Raw genomic sequence first — 19,740 nt, forward strand, 5'->3', positions numbered from 1 at the left:
TTCCTGAAAAGAGCTTTAGTAAATCTCATTTTATGGATGATTTTCCACTAGGGAAACCGTAATTCATCTCGGTAAGCGGCAAGGCTGAGAAACATCACGTTGCTTCTCTTGATTGTACAAGTGTCATCAACCAGATCAAACTCACTCCTTCATTATAACCAAGCTGAGTACAAGCACCTCCTGTCACTGCAGGCAGCGAGAGCCAACGGGCTCGACTACACCCTTCCAGGTGGAGGGAAGAGCATACAGGGCTTGTGCAGCCTCTCCCACCACCCTGGTGCGGTGATACTGAGCCCTACCTTCAGGAGATGGAGCTGAACCCGGTGGGGAGTGAATATTGTGTGGAAATCCTGGCAATCCAATGCATGTCCTTCCCATCTATCCCTGCTTCCTCATCACACCTCCCCAGTCCCCTCGGTCGGCTGCTGGCAGAGGGCTGTACAAAGGGTGCAGCTGTACCTACCCCGTTACTCCATGTTGACCAGAGCGTGCAGCTGGGGCTGGGCAGAGCCTGTGTGTGTGTGCAGCACCGTCAGCTCGCTCAGGGTGGTTGCTATGAGGGCTTCCTGGGGTCCCGGGGTGCCATCAGCCTTACAGTCTGTGCCGGCGGCAGGGCTGGTGTCGTGCAGCGCGGTCACGCTGCCCGGGGCAGCCGCTGCCAAGTTCTGGTAGTGGCTGCTCTCAGGGAAGGGCAGCAGCTTCCCCGGGACTCTGGGGGACACATCATAGTCCTCATCGGGAACCTCCGTCTTGTGACCCTCGTCGCTCTTCGACGCCCCTTCCACAATGACCAGGAAGGACTTCCAGGGGGTGTTCTTGTCGTGGATCTGGAAACAACGAGCAGACAGAAACATAGAATCATAGAATAGTCAGGGTTGGAAAGGACCTTAAGATCATCCAGTTCCAACCCCCTGCCATGGGCAGGGACACCTCACACTAAACCATAGCACCCAAGGCTTCGTCCAACCTGGCCTTGAACACTGCCAGGGATGGAGCATTCACAGCTTCTCTGGGCAACCCATTCCAGTGCCTCAGCACCCTCACAGTAAAGAATTTCCTCCTTATATCCAGTCTAAACTTCCCCTGTTTCAGTTTGAACCCATCACCCCTTGTCCTGTCACTGCAGTCCCTAATGAAAAGCCCCTCCCCAGCATCCCTATAGGCCCCCTTCAGACACTGGAAGCTGCTCTGAGGTCTCCACGCAGCTTCTCTTCTCCAGGCTGAACAGCCCCAACTTTCTCATCCTGTCTCCATACAGGAGGTGCTCCAGCCCCTGAGCATCCTCGTGGCCTCCTCTGCACTTGTTCCAACAGTTCCATGTCCTTTTTGTGTTGAGGACACCGGAACTGCACACAATGCTCCAGGTGAGGTCTTAGGGTGAGGCTGGACACGTGCTGACGGGCCAGGAGGCACATCCGGCTCCTAAGTGATGCTGGTGCACCCCTGTAACACCTCCTCATCCCAACCCCGCTGCGCGGGCAGTGGGGGGCCCAGGGGCAGCAGGCCACGAGGTGCTCACCGAGGTGTGCCGCCGGAGCGTGGACTTGTCGGTGAAGGTCCTGCCACAGGCGTTGCACATGAAGGGCTTCTCCCCGGTGTGGATGCGGTGGTGCCGCTGCAGCGCGTTCAGCTGCGTGAACTGCTTCCCACACTGGTCACAGCAGTAGGGCCGCTCCCCTGCAAGAGCAGTGAAAGGGTGATGGTGGGTGCTGCACAGCCCTGTGCTTCACCAGCTGATGAGGCACAGGCAAGCATGGTGGGCTGAACCCCCAGAGTGTGAGCAGCAGCTCAGGGAGGGGATCCTGCCCCTCTGCTGTGCTCTGGGGAGACCCCCCCTGCAGCCCTGATCCAGCTCTGGGGCAGCAGCACAAGAGGGACCTGGAGCTGTTGGAGCGAGGCCAGAGGAGGCCATGGAGATGCTGCGAGGGCTGGAGCAGCTCTGCTCTGGAGCCAGGCTGAGAGAGCTGGGCTGGGGCAGCCTGGAGAAGAGAAGGCTCCTGAAGGGGAGACCTGAGAGCAGCTCCAGTGCCTAAAGGGGCTGCAGGAAAGCTGGAGAGGGGCTTGGGACAAGGGCCTGTAGGGACAGGCCAAGGGGAATGGCTTGAACCTGCCCGAGGGGAGACTGAGCTGAGCTCTTAGGCAGAAGCTCTTCCCTGTGAGGGTGCTGAGGCGCTGGCACAGGGTGCCCAGAGAAGCTGTGGCTGCCCCATCCCTGGCAGTGCTCAAGGCCAGGTTGGACACAGGGGCTTGGAGCAAGCTGCTCCAGTGGAAGGGGTCCCTGCCCGTGGCAGGGGTTGGAGCTGGAGGAGCTTTAAGGTCCCTTCAACCCAAACCAAGCTGGGGTTCTACAACTGAAAAGGCTCTGGCACCTCCTACCTGTGTGCACTTTTATATGCTGGTAAAGCGAGTTCCTCTGCGCGAACGTCCTGAAGCAAACTTCACACTTGAAAGGCTTGGAGCCGGTGTGGATTCTGTTGTGGTGTTTCAAGTACTCCTTAGAGGCAAAGCTCTTCCCACAGGTCTCACACATGAAAGGCCTTTCCCCTGCAGCACAGGTGAGGAGGAGAATTAATGAACACAGTACTTGAGAAAGCCTTCGGACTTGTGCATGATGCTTAACAGCAGTTAGATACAAACGGTGGCCATGGCAGCCTCGTAACAGGATCTGGACAGGCCACGGTGGTGAGGCACAGAGAATTCCTATGAGAAATGTGCACAGACCCCTCCAAGTGCAAGGACAGCCCCACCTCTCCACAGGTATGCTCACAGGACAAGGAAAGCCCATAGAGATGGGCAGCTCGTGCTCTTCTCACCATCTCTGGAGCATTCCAGCTCACTCCCACCACAAACAACACTGTGTGCCTCCATGAAAAGCCTGCACCTGTGAGCAGCCAATTCCAGTCACACTTGTCTTGAAAGGCATTTGTTGGTTTGTATTTCATTGTCATTTAATGTTTTCTACCATCTGTGTGTGCTTACAAGTTACTGGGCAAGGGCAGAACACTTTAAGATGGAGATGGAAGGTACCACACGCAGCTCAATGTGAAACTATAAAGGATTCCCAGGGGAAGGCCCTGTGCTCCTGAAGACTTCTCTGCAGCTCAGGACAAGCCATAGAGCTGTTTCATCTCTCTGTGCTAATGTTTCCAGACTTAGAAATAAGCTTCCTCTTGAAGATTCACCTAAAAGCTTTTACTGATGACACATCCTTGGCTATCGAAGACTGTTCAAGACAGCCTCAGTCCTCAGTTCTGGCACTGAAACGGGAACTCCTTTTCTCTTTCATCAGCTCTTTTTGCTCTCTCCGCTCTGCCCATCCACCCACAGGAACCTTTTCCCAGTAAACCCATGGTTAGGGATGAGCACTTCCCATTTTACAACAACAACAGAGCATTTTGTGAGGGCAAAGAGCTCTCGTGGTGTCCCAGGGGCCGCCTCCTACCCGCAGCCCGTGCAGAAGCAGCCTTACCTGTGTGGCATCGTTTGTGATAGATAAGCATGTGATTCTGAGTGAACCTGGCACCACACTCATCACAGACAAAAGGTTTCTCACCAGTGTGGATTCTGAAATGAGAAAGCAACGTTAAAGCACCAGGGCTCAGCCTTCCCTCTGCAGCACAGCACAGCACAAGCTGCCCTCGCTTGGTGGCTGCTCTCAAAGCAAACCCATGCTGCAAGGGGCTGTAGTGTCCTGCAGGAGCAAGGCCCAGATCCAGGCACTCCTTTAGGGTAAAAATATATTCTTACAGGTAAAAACTGTTGGTAAATCCCATATCTGGATACTCTAATTTTAGTTTCTGAGCCCATGCACACATCAGGGCTCTGCTGAATGGTGCTGCAGGAACGCAGCCCACAGGGACCAGTTTTCATGGTGATGCACATCAACAGGAGGAGCAGAGGTGTAAAAACAGACACAAGATGAGACACCCCCACCACAGGCTGTCAGGATACACAGGATAGGACAGCACTGAGCTCCCAGCATTGAACAAGCTCAGGGAGCAGTTATACACAATGGAGGGGAAACTCAAACCCCAAAATCGACTTTTAAGCAGCACAAAGCAGTTAGCTGTGGTTAGGGAAGGACACCCAGGGGCAGGGAAGGGCCATACAGCTGCATCAGCGGCTACACCACAGCAGAAGTTGGCTTTTGGGTGTGCTTTCTACCACTGGGAGTAAACCTGTGCCTTCAAAAGGGGCAGGGAAGCGGCAGTTAAGAAACCCTTCACCCTGCAGGGACATGCCACCTCAGAACAGGCTGGCACCACCTTTTTGGATCCCTGTGGTGGTACTTGGGGATGTTTCTTCTATCCTTCCCTCTCCATCCTCCCCCCCAGGCTATAATCTGAACTGTGGACACAGAGGCCTGCTTGGCTGGACACCTAAAAGCACGTGAAAGCCCTTCACAAATAGGATTTTGCTTCGGTGTCTCTCCCATGAGCTTTCAAGAGCATCTGTTTGCATGTCAGGCCCCTGAGTCACCCTGCAGTGTGAGCACCACAACTGACTTCATCAGCTGCTTCACTCCAGACAGCAACAAGTCAGCCTCTTTCTGGTCACCCAGGAGGTGTTGTCTGTGCTAAGCACCCAAACCTGGTGTTCTGCGATTTAAGACACTGCCAAACCTTTAAAGAGTGTTTTCATGCTTACTGCATGACGTTATTAAGGGCAGCAAGAAACCTTCTATAGGTACACTGGGGATAAAAGGACTCACACAAGGGCCTGTAGGGACAGGCCAAGGGGAATGGCTTGAACCTGCCCGAGGGGAGACTGAGCTGAGCTCTTAGGCAGAAGCTCTTCCCTGTGAGGGTGCTGAGGCGCTGGCACAGGGTGCCCAGAGAAGCTGTGGCTGCCCCATCCCTGGCAGTGCTCAAGGCCAGGTTGGACACAGGGGCTTGGAGCAAGCTGCTCCAGTGGAAGGGGTCCCTGCCCGTGGCAGGGGTTGGAGCTGGAGGAGCTTTAAGGGCCCTTCCAACACAAACCATCCTATGTGAAACATCCCATTGACTCTTAATAAGGTCTCCTCCCATGGGGAAAGTTAACTTTGGGCTTCCGCAGCAGGCCTTGACCCACCACCTCTCCTTGAGCTTAAAGCAAGTTACAGCAGCTCCCTTAACCTGGAAAGCAGAGGGGGCAATCCCAAAGCTCTGGAAGAAAGGACAAGCTGACACTTTCCAGTCAGGCCCGTTTTACATCCCCACTTCACTTGAAGGCTCAAGGTGTGTTCCAGGGGATTCTGCTTCTCCCCCCAGAATCTAACAAGGCCCAGTTAAGTCTGTTCATACCTCATGTGGGTTTTAAGTGCAGAAGGCTGAGAAAATTTAGCCTCACACTCTGTGCACCCATAAGGCTTGTCGCCTGTGTGCGTCCTTTCATGGAGCCTCAGGGCAGTTTTGGAGCTCAACCCCTTTCCACACTGTTGGCACTGATGACGCTCCCCACCACCCTCATGAACCTGGAGAATGTGCCTCTTGACGTCCTTCTTCCTCTTGAACTTCTTACCGCAGAGCTCACAAGGGAAGTGGCGCTCGCTGCTGTGGACGTGCCGCTGGTGGCTTTTGAGGTTGCAGCGGTTGGCAAAGGTCTGGCTGCAGGTCTCACACCGGTAAATGACCTCGGCTGCGATGCCGTGGCTGTGCTTGATGTGCTTCAGGAAGCTTTTCTCGTACAGGAATTCCTTCTCGCACGTGCTGCACTTGAAGTTGCTGCCGCGCTTCTTTCTATCCTCGTCGGGTTTCTGCAGGCTTGCGTCCGGTTCCAAGTGGCCATCGCACTCCTCGCTCTCAGGTTTGATGCTGCTCTCCCCTTGCTCCTCCTCCTCCTCCTCCCTCTCCAGCTCACACATCTGATCCTGAGGACACTTGTTTTCTTCAGCACCAACCTCCGCATTCTTCTGCTGCTCTCTCAGCCGCCTCGTGTATTTCTTCTTTGGGATTTCCACAAACACCTTCCTCCCAGCCAGCCTCCCACTTGCCCTCCTGATTTTGGCATAAGGAGCCTTCAGCATTTCCTTCTTTTTGTCCATTTTCTCTTTTGCTTTGGCAGCTGGAGGCTCGGGAGCCATGCCATTGCTGGGCCTGGCTGCTGGGGAACCTGGGGGAGCCAGGGCGCAGTCGGCCTGGCCAGCTTCTGCCACGGCTTTGGGCTCCAGCAGAACACTTGGCTGGGCAGCGCTCTCTTCCTCAGAGGTCTGTGATTCTGAGAAGTTCTGCAGCTCCAGCAGCACTGATTCCAGCATCTGCTTCTTTAACTGAAAGCAGGTTTCTGAGAGGTCCAAGCACTTCAGCTTTTCAGCTATTTCGAGCATCCGCTGCACTCTGTCCTCTTCCACTTCCACCCTGGCAGTGTAGACAAACTCAAGGAATGAGGCAAAATCAGCAACCTGGACCTCATTGAGGAACACGTTGGTCCTGGGGCCATCCATGCCCTTCTCGTTAAGGAACACCTCCTTGAAGAACTTGCTGGTTGCTGCCAGCACGGCCTTGTGAGCAACGAACTCGGCCCTGACGCCCTGGTACTCCACACTGACCGTCACGTCGCAGAGGTGGCCCAGGAGACGCAGCTGGTGCATCTCATTCAGCAGGTTGATAGGAGAGGACTTGGACTCCAGCAACACTGCATTACTTTCCATCTTTCTTCGCTCTGTAAAAGGCTGTTAACAACATTGTGTGTTAGCTGTTTGCATGGAGGCTCATAAAACCCAGAGATTTCAGCAGCCAAAGTCACACCCAGACTTTTGAGAGCGCTTCACTTGACAGTTAAACACTTAAGACTTTAGAATCACAGAACCAGCCAGGTTGGAAAAGCCCTTTAAGCTCACCCAGTCCAACCATTGCCCAGCACTGCCAAGGCCACCCCTAACCCATGGCACTGAGGCCTCGTCTCCACGGGGTGTGAACACTTGCAGGGCCGGTGCCTGCAGCCCTGCCCTGGGCAGCCTGTTCCAATGCCTGAGCACCCTCTGGGGCAGGAATTGTTCCTCAGCTCCATCTAAACCTGCCCTGGTGCAGCTTGAGGCCGGTTCCTCTTGTCCCATCCCTTGTTCCTTGGGAGCAGAGCCCAGCCCCTCCTGGCTCCATCCTCCTGTCAGGCAGTTGGAGGCAGCCATCAGGTCCCCCTGAGCCTTCTCTTCTCCATCTGAACCCCCCAGGTCCCTCAGCCCTTCCCCATCACCCCTGTGCTCCAGGCCCTGCACCAGCTCCATTCCCTTCTCTGGCCCCGCTCCAGCCCCTCAATGGAGTGAGGGGAAGCTCACTCAAAGTGCTTGAGCTTAAGAGAGCACTGTGAGAAGCACAGGTTTCAAAAGCATCACCCTCAGCAGCTGTATCTCAAAGCACAATGCCAGTCACACACACAGAGTTCTCTGAAGTTAATTTGAGTTTAAAGCTCAACCCTAATTCTGCCTGAAACACTATTAGAGCCTGTAATAGGGGCAGAGCAAACAGAGGAAGATCGAAGGAAATGTGCTCATTAAGGTGGAATGAAGAAATTATTCTCCCTCCTAATCAGGCAGTAAGAGAAAAGTGAGATTAAGTACAAGTTAAGTGGGATGCTAAATAAACAGCTCCTGCAACAGCCTTTGGAGATAAGCCTTTAAACAAGACTCAGATGAAATTCCAAATGTTTCAGTGCCTCAAGCACGGGAGCCTGCACAATAGCCACAAGTGGAAATGATAACACTTCCTCAGGGTTTTCCTCTTGAAAACACTTCATCACCCAGCGTGGCCAAAGCCTCTAAGTCTGGAGTGCCCACTTACAGCCTCACAAGAGCTTCAGAGTCTCCACTAGTGTTCAGGTTGTGTTGTATTTCCCAGTAATGATTTAAACTGCTCCAAAGTGCTCAACAGAGCTGAGTTTTTGTCTTTAAAATGTTTGATTCCAGAACAAACAATATTTCTATGAACTGAAGATGGTAGGAGCAACACCCCCCAGTCAGCAGAGCCTTACTGTGCTCCTAACAACTATATACAGACACGTTTTGAATCTGAAAAGCTTGTTTCCACTTCCTAATACTTAACTAAGGTTTGTCTTCACTCTGCAGTTGACTAGAAGCCTTTTATACATGGGACATGAACAGTGTTGCTCAGAAATAGAAATGGAACAAGATTTGTATTAATGTAAGAGTAAGGAAGCCATATTAAGCATGAAAGAGATATGAGAAATAACATCCATAGCATCAGGCAGAGATGCTATTTCTTCTCCCATAGGGCCGGAAAGTCAAATTTTCACCCATTCCAGCAGCCTGAAAGCTGACTCGCATCCCAACACAATTTACTGTTAAAACTGTTTTGGGGAAGTATTTTGAAGGAACCATACAACAGAGAGTGACAAAACTGGAGGTCATCAGTAGCCAGGGAAAAGGAGTGCAACATGGACTTGACGCTACACAAGGCAAAGAGCCAGAGGGAGCCCTGCCCCAAAGGGTTATAAATAAGGCAGATCTGAAGGAAGCAGGATTATTTCCCAGCCTCATGCAACAAGCAAGTGGGAGAACAGGGGACACAATCCACCACAAGCACCCAAACCCTGCCTTAGATTCTACATTAAAGGATTCTCCTGAGAACCAAGAGATTCTCCTCTTTCCTGTATGCCAGCCTTTGGATCATCAGCTCAGCAAGCTGACCCATAAGACATAAATGTTTCTGTTAACACTACTCTAACAAACAGCTAAAGCCCACTGCTACTGAGCTGCACTTATTCCACCCAGAACAAAAGACCCCAGAAGGGGGTAAGAATTGCTTGTGCTATCTCAGAGCTCAATAAGCACCCCAAAATGTTGTCCTCTTGCAAGCAAACCCCAGTGTTACACTTCAGTTTTGACAGAAATGAGAACGACACGATTCGGCTCCTGACTGAAAGGCTGACTCTTATGAACACTCATAAAAGACTATGTTTAAACTTCACCTGTTCAACTTTGCTCTTTAAATGCTCCCACTTTTGCTGCACCCTGAATATTTGAGACTGAATTAAGCAAAGGCTTGGGCTAAGCCAAACAAGCTTTAAATTTGGTTTAAGAATGATCTGAAAATGTAACTTTTCCCCCCCAACACAATTACTTTTCAACTACTTCTGTTATTTCACAACTATCCATCTATTTCTCACTTGAGCCCACAGCACAAACTGGGGTCACGTATAGATAAGAGCGATCCCCAGCAGGAAACAAGAGCCCAAACCACAAACTTCTCCCTCTGGGGCAAACTGTCCCTTGTGAGCTGACCACAGGCACGAGTGTTAACAGACACACTGTGCTGGTCCCCTTTTCCTTAAGGCTGCAAAGCAGAAACCCCCTGTTCTTCTGACCAGAGTGTTTGCAGAAGCGAAGGCCACTGTGAAAACAGAACCCTTGCTTCCATCCAGCTTCCCAGCTGGAATATGGGAGGAGCATATTCCCTAAGGAATGTGTACAGTAAGACTCAGTGTGTTGTGAAGAGTTTTACTCCTGTGGGAAGTATGCTGAGCTGCTGAGCACCAGGCTGGCAGGATATGGTCCACAGAAGCATAATGTATTCATCTTTAAGAAGACAAAGGCTGAAAAGCTGCATCTGTATAAGGTCAGTCATGAAACACAATGAATGTGTCCCCTTCCAGAGGCAGAACTAGCTGAAAAGAGAGAAAAAGAGCCAGCTAGAGTTAGCAGATTGTGGACCCCCAAGCTTGTCCCTTCCCCTGCACCAGCAATCCTGCAGTCTGTGAGGAGACATCACTGCCAGGCACTGACCTGCCTCATTCAGGATCACTCCAGCCACTGGGGCTACACTAACAGCACCACAACCACTGGTCAGCAGCAGAAGGAGCAGTTCAATCCGCGAAGGCCAGCGCGCTGCAGGGAACACCCGGTGTGACTGTTCGATGACAGGCTAGAACACCCCATGGAGACCCTGACCCTAGACCAGGAGGCTCCTGCACCACATGGATCCGCACAGCTCGCTCTCTCCTTCTCCTCCTCCTCAGCAAGCTTCTTCCTCGGCCTCCCCTACTTGCCACAGCCGGAAGCCGCCGGGCCCGGCTGCAGCCGCCACCATCACGTCTCCCGTGCCGAAAGAGGGGGCAGGAGCCGCGGGACGGGTAACGGGGCCGTGCGGTACCTGCAAACCCCCCGCTGAGGCAGATCTCGACCCCGCTTCCCCTCCCCTTCAGGAAGGGCCTCGCAGCGCACGGGAACGTCGGGAGCCCATCAAGGTACCTCCCCAGGCCGGGCCGGCGGCGGGGCGGGCAGGGAGGGGATCACAGTGGCCATCGGAGGCGGAAAGGCCTCCGTGAGGGGGGGGGGGGGACGAGCCGCCGCAGCTCCCGGGTGAGGGCCGGCTGCAGCCGGGCGGGGGAAGGACAGCCTGGGCCCGCTCTCACCGAGCCGGGCCCGCACCCACCGGACACCCTGCACCCACCGGGCAGGGCCCGCACCCACCGTACACCCCGCAGCCACCGGGCCGGACCCGCACCCACCGGGCAGGGCCCGCACCCACCGGACACCCCGCACCCACCGGACCCGGCCCGCACCCACCGGACACCCCGCACTCACCGGGCCGTGCCGCTCCTCAGGGCTCAGGCTGCGGGCGGCGGCCGGAAGCGCTGACGCTGCTACCCCCGCCCTGACAACGGCCGTTGGGGACGCGCAGGAAGTGGCGTCAGAGCGGCGCGACGGGCGTTGCTAAGCAACGCGGCCTAACGGCGGCCCTCGCTCCGCCCAAATTCCCAGTTCTTGGGCTTTATCCTTCCCAAATGAAGGAGTTTTATGGTGAAACCCACGCCAATGAATGAGGCACGGGATGAGCGCGTCTTTATTCACATACAAAAGGCAGATATGTACAGCGACAGTGCCCACGGCACGTGACACTATCCCAGACCTGGTTAAAAACTGTAACTCTGTACAGACCTAAACCCAACACTTTTAACGGGAATTAGGGCCCGTTCCTCTGCCAGCTCCCCCACACAGGGCTGCAGAGCCCAACGAGGCCATGGCAGCAAACGTCTGAGGTCATTTAGCCCTCAAGAGGGTAAATTCCATTATAAATATGAATGGGTGGGAGCAGTGTCCTCTGTGTCACCAACACGCAGTGGCACCGGGTCCCCCTTCTGAAGAGCAGCGCTGTCTGGTTTATAGAGTTTACCTTGGTCAACTGACCAGACCTCCGGAGCACAGGCCTCACTCACAAAGGCCCCTGAGAATGGTTCTATTTTGGACCAGTTGTGGTCTTTTTTGGTTGTGAGATCTATCAAGAAGCTTCTCCAGTGAGCGTTGCGGTCATGAATCTAGGGAAATAAAAGGGGAAGGATTAATGACAGTGCCTTCAATAACAGAACATTGAATCCAGTGCAAAATTAAATGGTGCTAGGATTAACACTGTGCTTGAATGAAAAGCTGAGCTCTGAATCATGGAATGGTTTGTGTTGAAGGGACCTCAAAGCTCCTCCAGCTCCAACCCCTGCCACGGGCAGGGACCCCTTCCACTGGAGCAGCTTGCTCCAAGCCCCTGTGTCCAACCTGGCCTTGAGCACTGCCAGGGATGGGGCAGCCACAGCTTCTCTGGGATCCTGATGCGAAGGGTTCAGTTCCACCAGGAAGATTTCATCCTTTTAAAGAACGAGTCCTTGCTCAGACGTTTTCAAGGTTGGATTTGCCTTAGGAAAGACATTACAAGTACCTGGGAGATGAGTGGTTTGACAGCCAGCAGCGGGAGCTGCTGTGCTGCTCATGGAGGAAAACTGCACATTCAGAAATGCAGCTTTAAAAGCTGGTTTTTAAAGGTCTCTATATTTTTAAAAGATGGTCAATCAGTTCCTCAACCCCAGATTTCATCACCAATGTGATGAAGCCAGGGACTGTAGGGACGGGACAAGGGGTGATGGGTTCAAACTGAAACAGGGGAAGCTCAGGTTGGAGATAAGGCAGAAGTGATTTATGTGAGGGTGCTGAGGCGCTGGCACAGGGTGCCCAGAGAAGCTGTGGCTGCCCCATCCCTGGCAGTGCTCAAGGCCAGGTTGGACACAGGGGCTTGGAGCAAGCTGCTCCAGTGGAAGGGGTCCCTGCCCGTGGCAGGGGTTGGAGCTGGAGGAGCTTTAAGGCCCCTTCAACCCAAACCAGGCTGGGGTTCCACGATCCCTCCTTAAGGCAAAAGCCTTCTCCCGGTAGTTAGCATCAGGACAGCAGCCTGCCCGCCACAGAGGCGCCAAGGGCCGCGTACCGAGACGTGTCTGCGCAGGGTGGACATGTCCGTGAAGGTCCTCTCGCAGGCTCGGCACTTGTAGGGCTTCTCGCCGGTGTGAATGCGCTGGTGGCGGCGCAGCGCGCCCTGCTGGGTGAACGCCTTCCCGCACTGCTCGCAGAAATAGGGACGCGTCTCTGGAACGACGGGAGAGCAGCGTTAGGAGGCAGCTTCTCTGCATTCCAATGGATAAAAAGCATGAAGAGCTTCTAAAAGATCAATACTGATTCAATGGTGTGGATGGAAATGAGCTGTGACCAATAGAAAGCATGAGAACAGCTCTCCCCATCTTACAAGGGCAACAGCAGGAACTACAGCTGCTCCCTGCTCCATCTTCCTCAGCACAAACCAGGACTCTTGACAAGCATCATCCATACGAGCACAAGTGTGATGGGGAAGGGCGGAGGGACCTGGGGGGCTCAGATGGAGAAGAGAAGGCTCAGGGGGGACCTGATGGCTGCCTCCAACTGCCTGACAGGAGGATGGAGCCAGGAGGGGCTGGGCTCTGCTCCCAAGGAACAAGGGATGGGACAAGAGGAACCGGCCTCAAGCTGCACCAGGGCAGGTTTAGATGGAGCTGAGGAACAATTCCTGCCCCAGAGGGTGCTCAGGCATTGGAACAGGCTGCCCAGGGCAGGGCTGCAGGCACCGGCCCTGCAAGTGTTCACACCCCGTGGAGACGAGGCTTCAGTGCCATGGGTTAGGGGTGGCCTTGGCAGTGCTGGGCAATGGTTGGACTGGGTGAGCTTAAAGGTCCTGGTTGATTTTATGATACAAGATATATGTATGATATAAAAGCAGTCGTGGAATAAAATGTCACCATCCAAACTGGGAAGATCCAAGCTCCCAGTGCCATTTACTTTCCCATCCCTGAACCATCTGCTTCATTACCTGCATGGACGTTACTGTGCTGGGCCAGGGAGGCCCTCAGCCCAAATGTCTTCCCACACACCCCACACTTGTAGGGTTTGGCTCCCAGGTGGCATCTTTTATGGCACTTCAGGTATTCATTGGTGGCAAAGTGTTTTCCACACACGTCACATCTGAAGAGGCGCTCTCCTGAGGCACAAGGAAAAGACATTCTGAATTCCTGCAGCTGAGGTTAGGGCTTCAGAGTTGGGTTTTAAATGGCTTTCTATCCCTAGTTGCTTCTTCAGACCCCTACCAGTGATTTTTAGCAACATAAAGGGAGGTGATGGGAGATGAAGGAACAGAAGTATTTACCACCTACCTGTGTGGGTCCTTTTGTGGCCAGTGAGTTTCCCTTTGTCAGCAAAGCAAGCCCCACAGTCCTCACAGATATATGGCTTTTCCCCTGTATGGGACCTACACAAAGAGAGACACAAGGGACAACAAATCAGCTCTTGTAAAATACTCTATCTGAAATGGTATTCTGCACACTTCACTTTTTCAATGCAGTGGAAAAAAAGCACATTCTGCTCACTCAGGAGACATAATATTTAAAACAAGGACGGGTGCTATAATAAAGCACTAAACCTCCCACTTCAGTTTCACCTTTTCCTCACTCAGGCACTACAAACCCACCTCTCCCACAAGTGACACCTCACAGGATTGGCATCAGAAGGGAGGAAGCAGGGATGACAAGCTGCTGCTGTGCAAGAGCCTGAACGCACTTCCAGACTGTCCCCAGCACAACGCCAGCAGCAGATCCCTTGTGATACTGTGGGCCCTCTTCTTGGCTCCTGTGATACTGCAGCATCAGGCTCTCCAGGCTGCAAACTCTAACTGGGAGATACTCCCATTGTTTAGGCAACAGGCACTAAGGGAAGCCAGGCAAACGGTGTTCCTGCACACATGCTGCAGGCCTGAATTTAAACTAGCTCAGATCGGAGAAAGTCTGAGCCTACGTTTTGGTCTAACAGTGCGCTGAGTCCCCTTATTCCAAGCCAAACAGCAGGATGTGCAAAACCATCTCATTTGGAGTTGTCAGGCAAAATGCTAATTGAGACAGCAGCTACCCAACACAAACCCCAAGGGAGACTGTACTGTTGCAGTCACACCATGTCTTACATGTAGCACATCTCTGCTGGGTTCCAGCTGACAGATTAGCCAAACATTTCAGATGCCTACGAGAAACCTGGAGGGGGGCTTGGGACAAGGGCCTGTAGGGCCAGGCCAAGGGGAATGGCTTGAACCTGCCCGAGGGGAGACTGAGCTGAGCTCTTAGGCAGAAGCTCTTCCCTGTGAGGGTGCTGAGGCGCTGGCACAGGGTGCCCAGAGAAGCTGTGGCTGCCCCATCCCTGGCAGTGCTCAAGGCCAGGCTGGACACAGGGGCTTGGAGCAAGCTGCTCCAGTGGAAGGGGTCCCTGCCCGTGGCAGGGGTTGGAGCTGGAGGAGCTTTAAGGTCCCTTTCAACACAAACCATTCCATGATTCTATGTCCTGCTGGTCCTGAATCACCACTTTTAAAACCCTTTAGGAAACAGAAGCAAGCTGCAGACCCCACTGCATGGGGCCACAGTCTCCAGTAATGGGATTTCCCTTTCCTAGCTGCGCCCTCCAACATTTAATCTCCTCTTCTAAACTGGGCTCCCCACTTGGAAAAGTTTGGGAATTCCATGGGATGATTCACCCCCTCCTGGGAGAGGACACAGTGAACAGAGACACCACCAGAGAGCAACTCATCCAGCCTAATGACTACAGAGGGAGTCCAGATGTGAAGACCAGCTTCTGTACTGCACACCAGAAGTGAAATCCCACACTAAGTGACTTGCTCTGTCACTGGGATCCCTGAGGTCCCTGACTCACTCTATGTTACTTCTAATCACTGCAGGCCATCATCTCGTTGTGAAGGCTGCCTTTTGCTCACCAGTTTGCCCAGGGCATCCATTCCCAACCCCCTGCCCAAAATGAGGCAGTGGCCAGATGCTGACACTGCCTTTACGTAAGAGAATTAATCACAGATCCTATAGGACAAAATGTGAGGAGAATGAGTTGGAACCGGGACGTCAGAGGAGGAAGAGATGAAGCATGCAGGAAGCAGGAACAGGAGCAGGGGTGCTGCAGGCTGACCTGGTGTGGATCTTGAGCTGTGATGGCTGAGTGAATCTGGAGTGACAAATGCTACATTCATAAGGTTTTTCTCCCGTGTGTGTCCGCATGTGGAACACAAGGGCTGTCCTGGAGCTCAGGATCTTCCCACAGACGGAGCAGAGCGGGCGCTTGACTCTGCCTTCGTGCTTCCGCATGGAATGCGTCCTCACATCCCGCTTCCTTTTGAAAGTGGCACTGCAAAGGCTGCAGGCAAACTGCCTCTCCTCAGTGTGGACACAGGCCCGGTGCTCCTTCCAGCTGTTGTAAGTGGCAAAGGACTTGCTGCAGATGTCACACTGGTACACCTTACCTGGCAGGCACTGGTGGACATCTCTGCAGTGATCCACGTACTTCTTCCGGGATACAAACTGCTCCTTGCACTTCTCACACCGGATCACGTAAGAAGATTTCTTCTGCATCCTGCTTTTATTTATCTTCTTTACCTTAAACTCTTCATCTGATCCATGTTCCTCACCATCCTTCTCATTAGGGTATTCATCCTCCTCAGTACACACCTCGTTGTCTCTGCTATCATCAGCTTCTGAGTACCCCGCATCATCATCTGCCACCTCCTCGCCCTTCACACTCATTTCACCTTCACCTTCACCCACGTCTTCACACCTTGCTTCACCTTCCTCACACTTCTGCTTCTGTTCTTGCTCACTGCTACAGTGTGCTCCAGCAGCAGATGAACCCCCAGGTTCTTCCTCACAACTCGTGGCCTCTTCATGCCTCACCCATTCACGCTCTGATGTCCCAGCCCACGTCTCTCTGTCAGGATCCCTGTCACAGCTCACAGGGTCTGGCTGATGCTCAGGTGGCACCACCATCCAATAGACAGGCACAAGCTGCCTCTGCTGCCCAGCCTCGTGGGTTTTCCTGCAAGACAAACAAAGCACAGAGCACAACTTCAGTGAGTTTCATTGTTTCAGCTCAGACATGTTTGCCTTAGAGGAAGAGTCGTTTCCTTTTCATTGTTCTTCAAACCATTTGAGATATTACAGCATGTGTGGAGAGACAAAAAACCAGGGAAACTTGGGCAGAGTTGGAGCAGGGAATCAAAGAGAATTAAAATATCTCAGTTCATAGAATCCCAAACTGGTTTGGGTTTGAAAGGACCTTAAAATCACCCAGTTCCAACCCGCTGCCATGGGCAAGGATACCTCATACTAGACCATGCTGTCCAAGCCCTGTTGAACCTGGCCTTGAGCACTGCCAGGGATGGGGCAGCCACAGCTTCTCTGGGCACCCTGTGCCAGCGCCTCAGCACCCTCACAGGGAAGAACTTCTTCCTTATAGCTAACCTGAACTTCCCTGTTTAAGTTGCTTTAACACCACTATGGAGGAAGAAAACAGACTCCCTGGTAAGCCAAACAGTTAACTGCTTATTGCTACCCAGTGAGCAGAAGAAGCTGTAGCACTGCACTCACAACCCATCTGGAATGTTTTCCCTGCTGCTGGACTGAACTATAAACAGATTTTGACATATTTCAAAGGGAAGCTGAGCTCCAGCCACCTCCTGCCCCCCACAGGCAGGCTATGGGGTATGGAGCTCTTTGACACGTACAGTGGCTTTCTGCAATTCTGGAAACTACTGTGCAATTCCAACGTCTTGTTTCCAGTCAGGCAGTGCTCAATAAGCCTGTCTGGCAGCTCAGACCACCCAGCAGACAGCACAAAGGGCGTGGGGCCCACAAAAACTGCATTAAAAAGCACCACAGTGCCCTGACATTTAGGAAACAAACACACCTCTGCTCTGAAGCCAGGCTGAGAGAGCTGGGCTGGGGCAGCCTGGAGAAGAGAAGGCTCCTGAAGGGGAGACCTGAGAGCAGCTCCAGTGCCTAAAGGGGCTGCAGGAAAGCTGGAGAGGGGCTTGGGACAAGGGCCTGTAGGGACAGGCCAAGGGGAATGGCTTGAACCTGCCAGAGGGGAGACTGAGCTGAGCTCTTAGGCAGAAGCTCTTCCCTGTGAGGGTGCTGAGGCGCTGGCACAGGGTGCCCAGAGAAGCTGTGGCTGCCCCATCCCTGGCAGTGCTCAAGGCCAGGTTGGACACAGGGGCTTGGAGCAAGCTGCTCCAGTGGAAGGGGTCCCTGCCCGTGGCAGGGGTGGGAGCTGGAGGAGCTTTAAGGTCCCTTCAACCCAAACCATTCTATGATTCTATGAAATGGGGATTTTCTTGTGCATTTTAAACAGATGATCATTCTTTTCAGGCTCCTGTTTAAAAACCCACATCTGAAGTGTCCAGAATCACCCCCAAGTTCTGATTGCACAAGTCCCCTTTGATTCAACAGGAAACATTCCCCTAAATTCCCAGTCTGGGGGACCTCAATCCACTAACCCAGACTGAGAACTGGATGAGGTCAATGGGAAAAAATCAGTCCCAATTTCAACACACTTCTCATCAGATCCAAGAAGTCTGGAACTAAACCAGGGAGGACTTTGGGAATGCTGTTACCCTGTTGCTCAGGGGGAAAACACACGTTCCTACCCGCACACACACACCCACACACACAGGGAATGCTGTACCTGACATGAGCACTGTGAGCAGACCTGTGAGCAAAGCTGGCGGGGCAGCGCTCACACCTGTAGGGCTTCTCCCCAGTGTGTGTTCGCATGTGGACTCTCAGGGCACACTTGGAGCTGATGACCTTGTCACAGCATGGGCAGGCCAGGGCACGCTGCTGCTGCCTGGGCACCCTGGGCACGAGGTCACTTGTGGCCTTCTGGCGCTTAAGCCTCTGCTCACAGAAGACACAGGAGAAGCCCCGCTCGCGGCCGTGAACAGTGAGGTGGTGCTGCTGGAGGCTCTGGGGAGTGGGGAAGAGCTGCTTACACCTACTGCAGCTGTCCTTGATGGCTGGCTTTGGGTTGTGTTTGAGGGCCACGTGTGACTGATGCTGCCCGTTGACACGGAGCGACTCGTTGCACTGCTCACACGGCGTCTGCGGCAGCGCCTTCGCCACGCGCCGTGGGGGTCTCCTCCGCCCTGGTTTAGGGGCAAGCTTGGAAATGAAACTGTTCTCCTCCTCCCACTGCTCAGACAGAGTGCTCTCCATGACAGCACGGGCTTCCTCTGACCCGGCCTGGCTCAGGAGGGAGCCACTGCTCTTGCTTTGCAGACTAACGACCTCCACACTGAGTCTGCTCCTGGGTCCTGCCCGGTTACACCCTGGTAGCTTTGCCACCCTGGGTTTTGGGTCTGGTAAAGCCATGTCCGCTTGCTCCAGGCTTGCTGCTTGCCCTTCAATGAGTTCATACCCAGCCAGCAGCTTTTTATGCTTCTGCCTATCCCAGAGTTTCCTCTGCACAGGTATTGCCACGACTTGGGAAGAGTTACTCAGCTTGTGGCTCTCCTCCAGCTGGATGCATGGCCACTGTGGGCCCCCACTCTCTGTGCACAGCTGACCTTTAAGGTGAAGGCTCAGATCCAAGCCCTTCCTGCCCTCTGCCTTCACCTCCTCACAGATGTCAAGCAAATCCTTGCATTCGAGTCTTTCAGCTATTTCTTTCATCCGGTGCAGCTTTTCTGCCTCAATCTCCACTTCTGCGGTGTAAATGAACTCCAGGAAGGAGGTGAACTCCTCCGTGTAAATGTCCTGCAGAGTCACCGTGCAGTTCTTGGTGTCCAGCATCTCATCGTGCAGGAAAAGCCCCTTGAAATAGTTGCTGGAAGCTGCCAGGACAGCTTTGTGCACCAGGAACTCCTCCTGAATTCCCAGGTGCTGTGTGTGAACGGTCACATCACAGAGGTGACCCAACTGGTACAGGGAGTGCAGAGCCCGCAGCAGGTTGGGAGCAGCAACCTTGGATTTCATTCGAATCTTCTTCTTCTCCATCCTGCCAGGAAAAACAGACAAGGTTTGAATGCTTGGGCTCCTTTTCCATGAGTACTGATGTACAACAACATCGTGTCCCTGTCTGTGACAGGGGGGTGGAACTCGATGAGCTTTAAGGTCCCTTCAACCCAAACCACTCTGATTCTGTGATCATGCACTTGAGAAAAGCTCAGTGGAGATCCATGCCCTAATTCTTCACTTAGGAGACATGGTAAAGACCTCAAGGTTACTTCTATCAATGCAACCATCATCAGCAAACACACGTGGTTTATTACAGGCACAGACTGAGATCTGCACTCCAGAATAACCCTTCAGAGGGAATATTCTGTAGCCCAGTAATGAAATACAAGCAACATGATTGACTCAGCTTCATACTAAACCATTCTTCACCAGGCACTTTTCAACAGTAGCAGTCCCAACAGTTTAGAGTGGAAACAAGGGTTCTTCCCCCCCCTTCTTGCAGTGCAGGGTAACTGAAGCATAGCCAGTTGCATCCCCTGTGATGGATTCCTGGCTGCTGTTGGAACAGAGCCATGTTTTCACAGTCACACCAGGCTCCACTCCTGCGCCAGGCAGCCCCTCGGGCCAAAGCAGGGCAAGAAATCTTTGGATCTGGTTCAATTCTGTCTCTGCTCTAATTCCCCACGTTCA

The 19,740-nt window shown here is 53.3% G+C and overlaps 2 protein-coding genes across 5 annotated transcripts in view; both read right to left on the reverse strand.

Moving 5' to 3' along the window:
- Positions 1-11,245, reverse strand: GZF1 (GDNF inducible zinc finger protein 1). Of its 2 annotated transcripts, none has more exons than XM_061356914.1 (6): positions 11,106-11,245; positions 5,283-6,649; positions 3,470-3,564; positions 2,377-2,544; positions 1,520-1,677; positions 1-827 (listed from the first exon to the last, which is right to left on the reverse strand). In XM_061356914.1, exons 2-6 carry the CDS (start codon positions 6,626-6,628, stop codon positions 468-470), a joined length of 2,127 nt encoding a protein of 708 aa, XP_061212898.1. In that variant the 5' UTR covers positions 6,629-6,649; positions 11,106-11,245; the 3' UTR covers positions 1-467. The 2 variants fall into 2 exon arrangements, with proteins under 2 accessions (XP_061212898.1, XP_061212897.1); XM_061356913.1 differs by lacking the exon at positions 11,106-11,245 and adding an exon at positions 10,517-10,602.
- LOC133214171 (GDNF-inducible zinc finger protein 1-like) overlaps positions 10,766-19,740 on the reverse strand; it is an 18,487-nt gene continuing 9,512 nt past the window's right edge. For 2 of the 3 annotated variants that reach the window (XM_061356908.1, XM_061356909.1), the window contains exons 2-7: positions 17,750-19,090; positions 15,233-16,132; positions 13,432-13,526; positions 13,092-13,259; positions 12,180-12,337; positions 10,766-11,247 (exon numbers count right to left, since the gene is read on the reverse strand). In XM_061356908.1, coding sequence (XP_061212892.1) covers positions 11,002-11,247; positions 12,180-12,337; positions 13,092-13,259; positions 13,432-13,526; positions 15,233-16,132; positions 17,750-19,089 — 2,907 coding nt within the window. In that variant the 5' untranslated portion in view covers position 19,090 and the 3' untranslated portion in view covers positions 10,766-11,001. The remainder of the gene's footprint in view (positions 11,248-12,179; positions 12,338-13,091; positions 13,260-13,431; positions 13,527-15,232; positions 16,133-17,749; positions 19,091-19,740) is intronic. The other variant, XM_061356910.1, reaches the window with a different exon arrangement.

This window comes from Neopsephotus bourkii, unplaced genomic scaffold, assembly GCF_033783945.1.
Source record: "Neopsephotus bourkii isolate Nb327-2 ecotype Australia unplaced genomic scaffold, CSIRO-AGI_Nbou_v1 NB_873, whole genome shotgun sequence".
Lineage (NCBI taxonomy): Eukaryota > Metazoa > Chordata > Aves > Psittaciformes > Psittacidae > Neopsephotus > Neopsephotus bourkii.

What these genes read in the sequence shown, in the direction of transcription:
- GZF1 (XM_061356914.1), bottom strand. Translation starts at nt 6,628, where the DNA reads ATGGAAAGTAATGCAGTGTTGCTGGAGTCCAAGTCCTCTCCTATCAAC. An exon ending in GCACTTAAAACCCACATGAG is followed by an intron (nt 3,565 to 5,282) that starts GTATGAACAGAC and finishes TTCTCATTTCAG; the next exon opens with AATCCACACTGGTGAGAAAC. An exon ending in TCACAAACGATGCCACACAG is followed by an intron (nt 2,545 to 3,469) that starts GTAAGGCTGCTT and finishes CCTGTGCTGCAG; the next exon opens with GGGAAAGGCCTTTCATGTGT.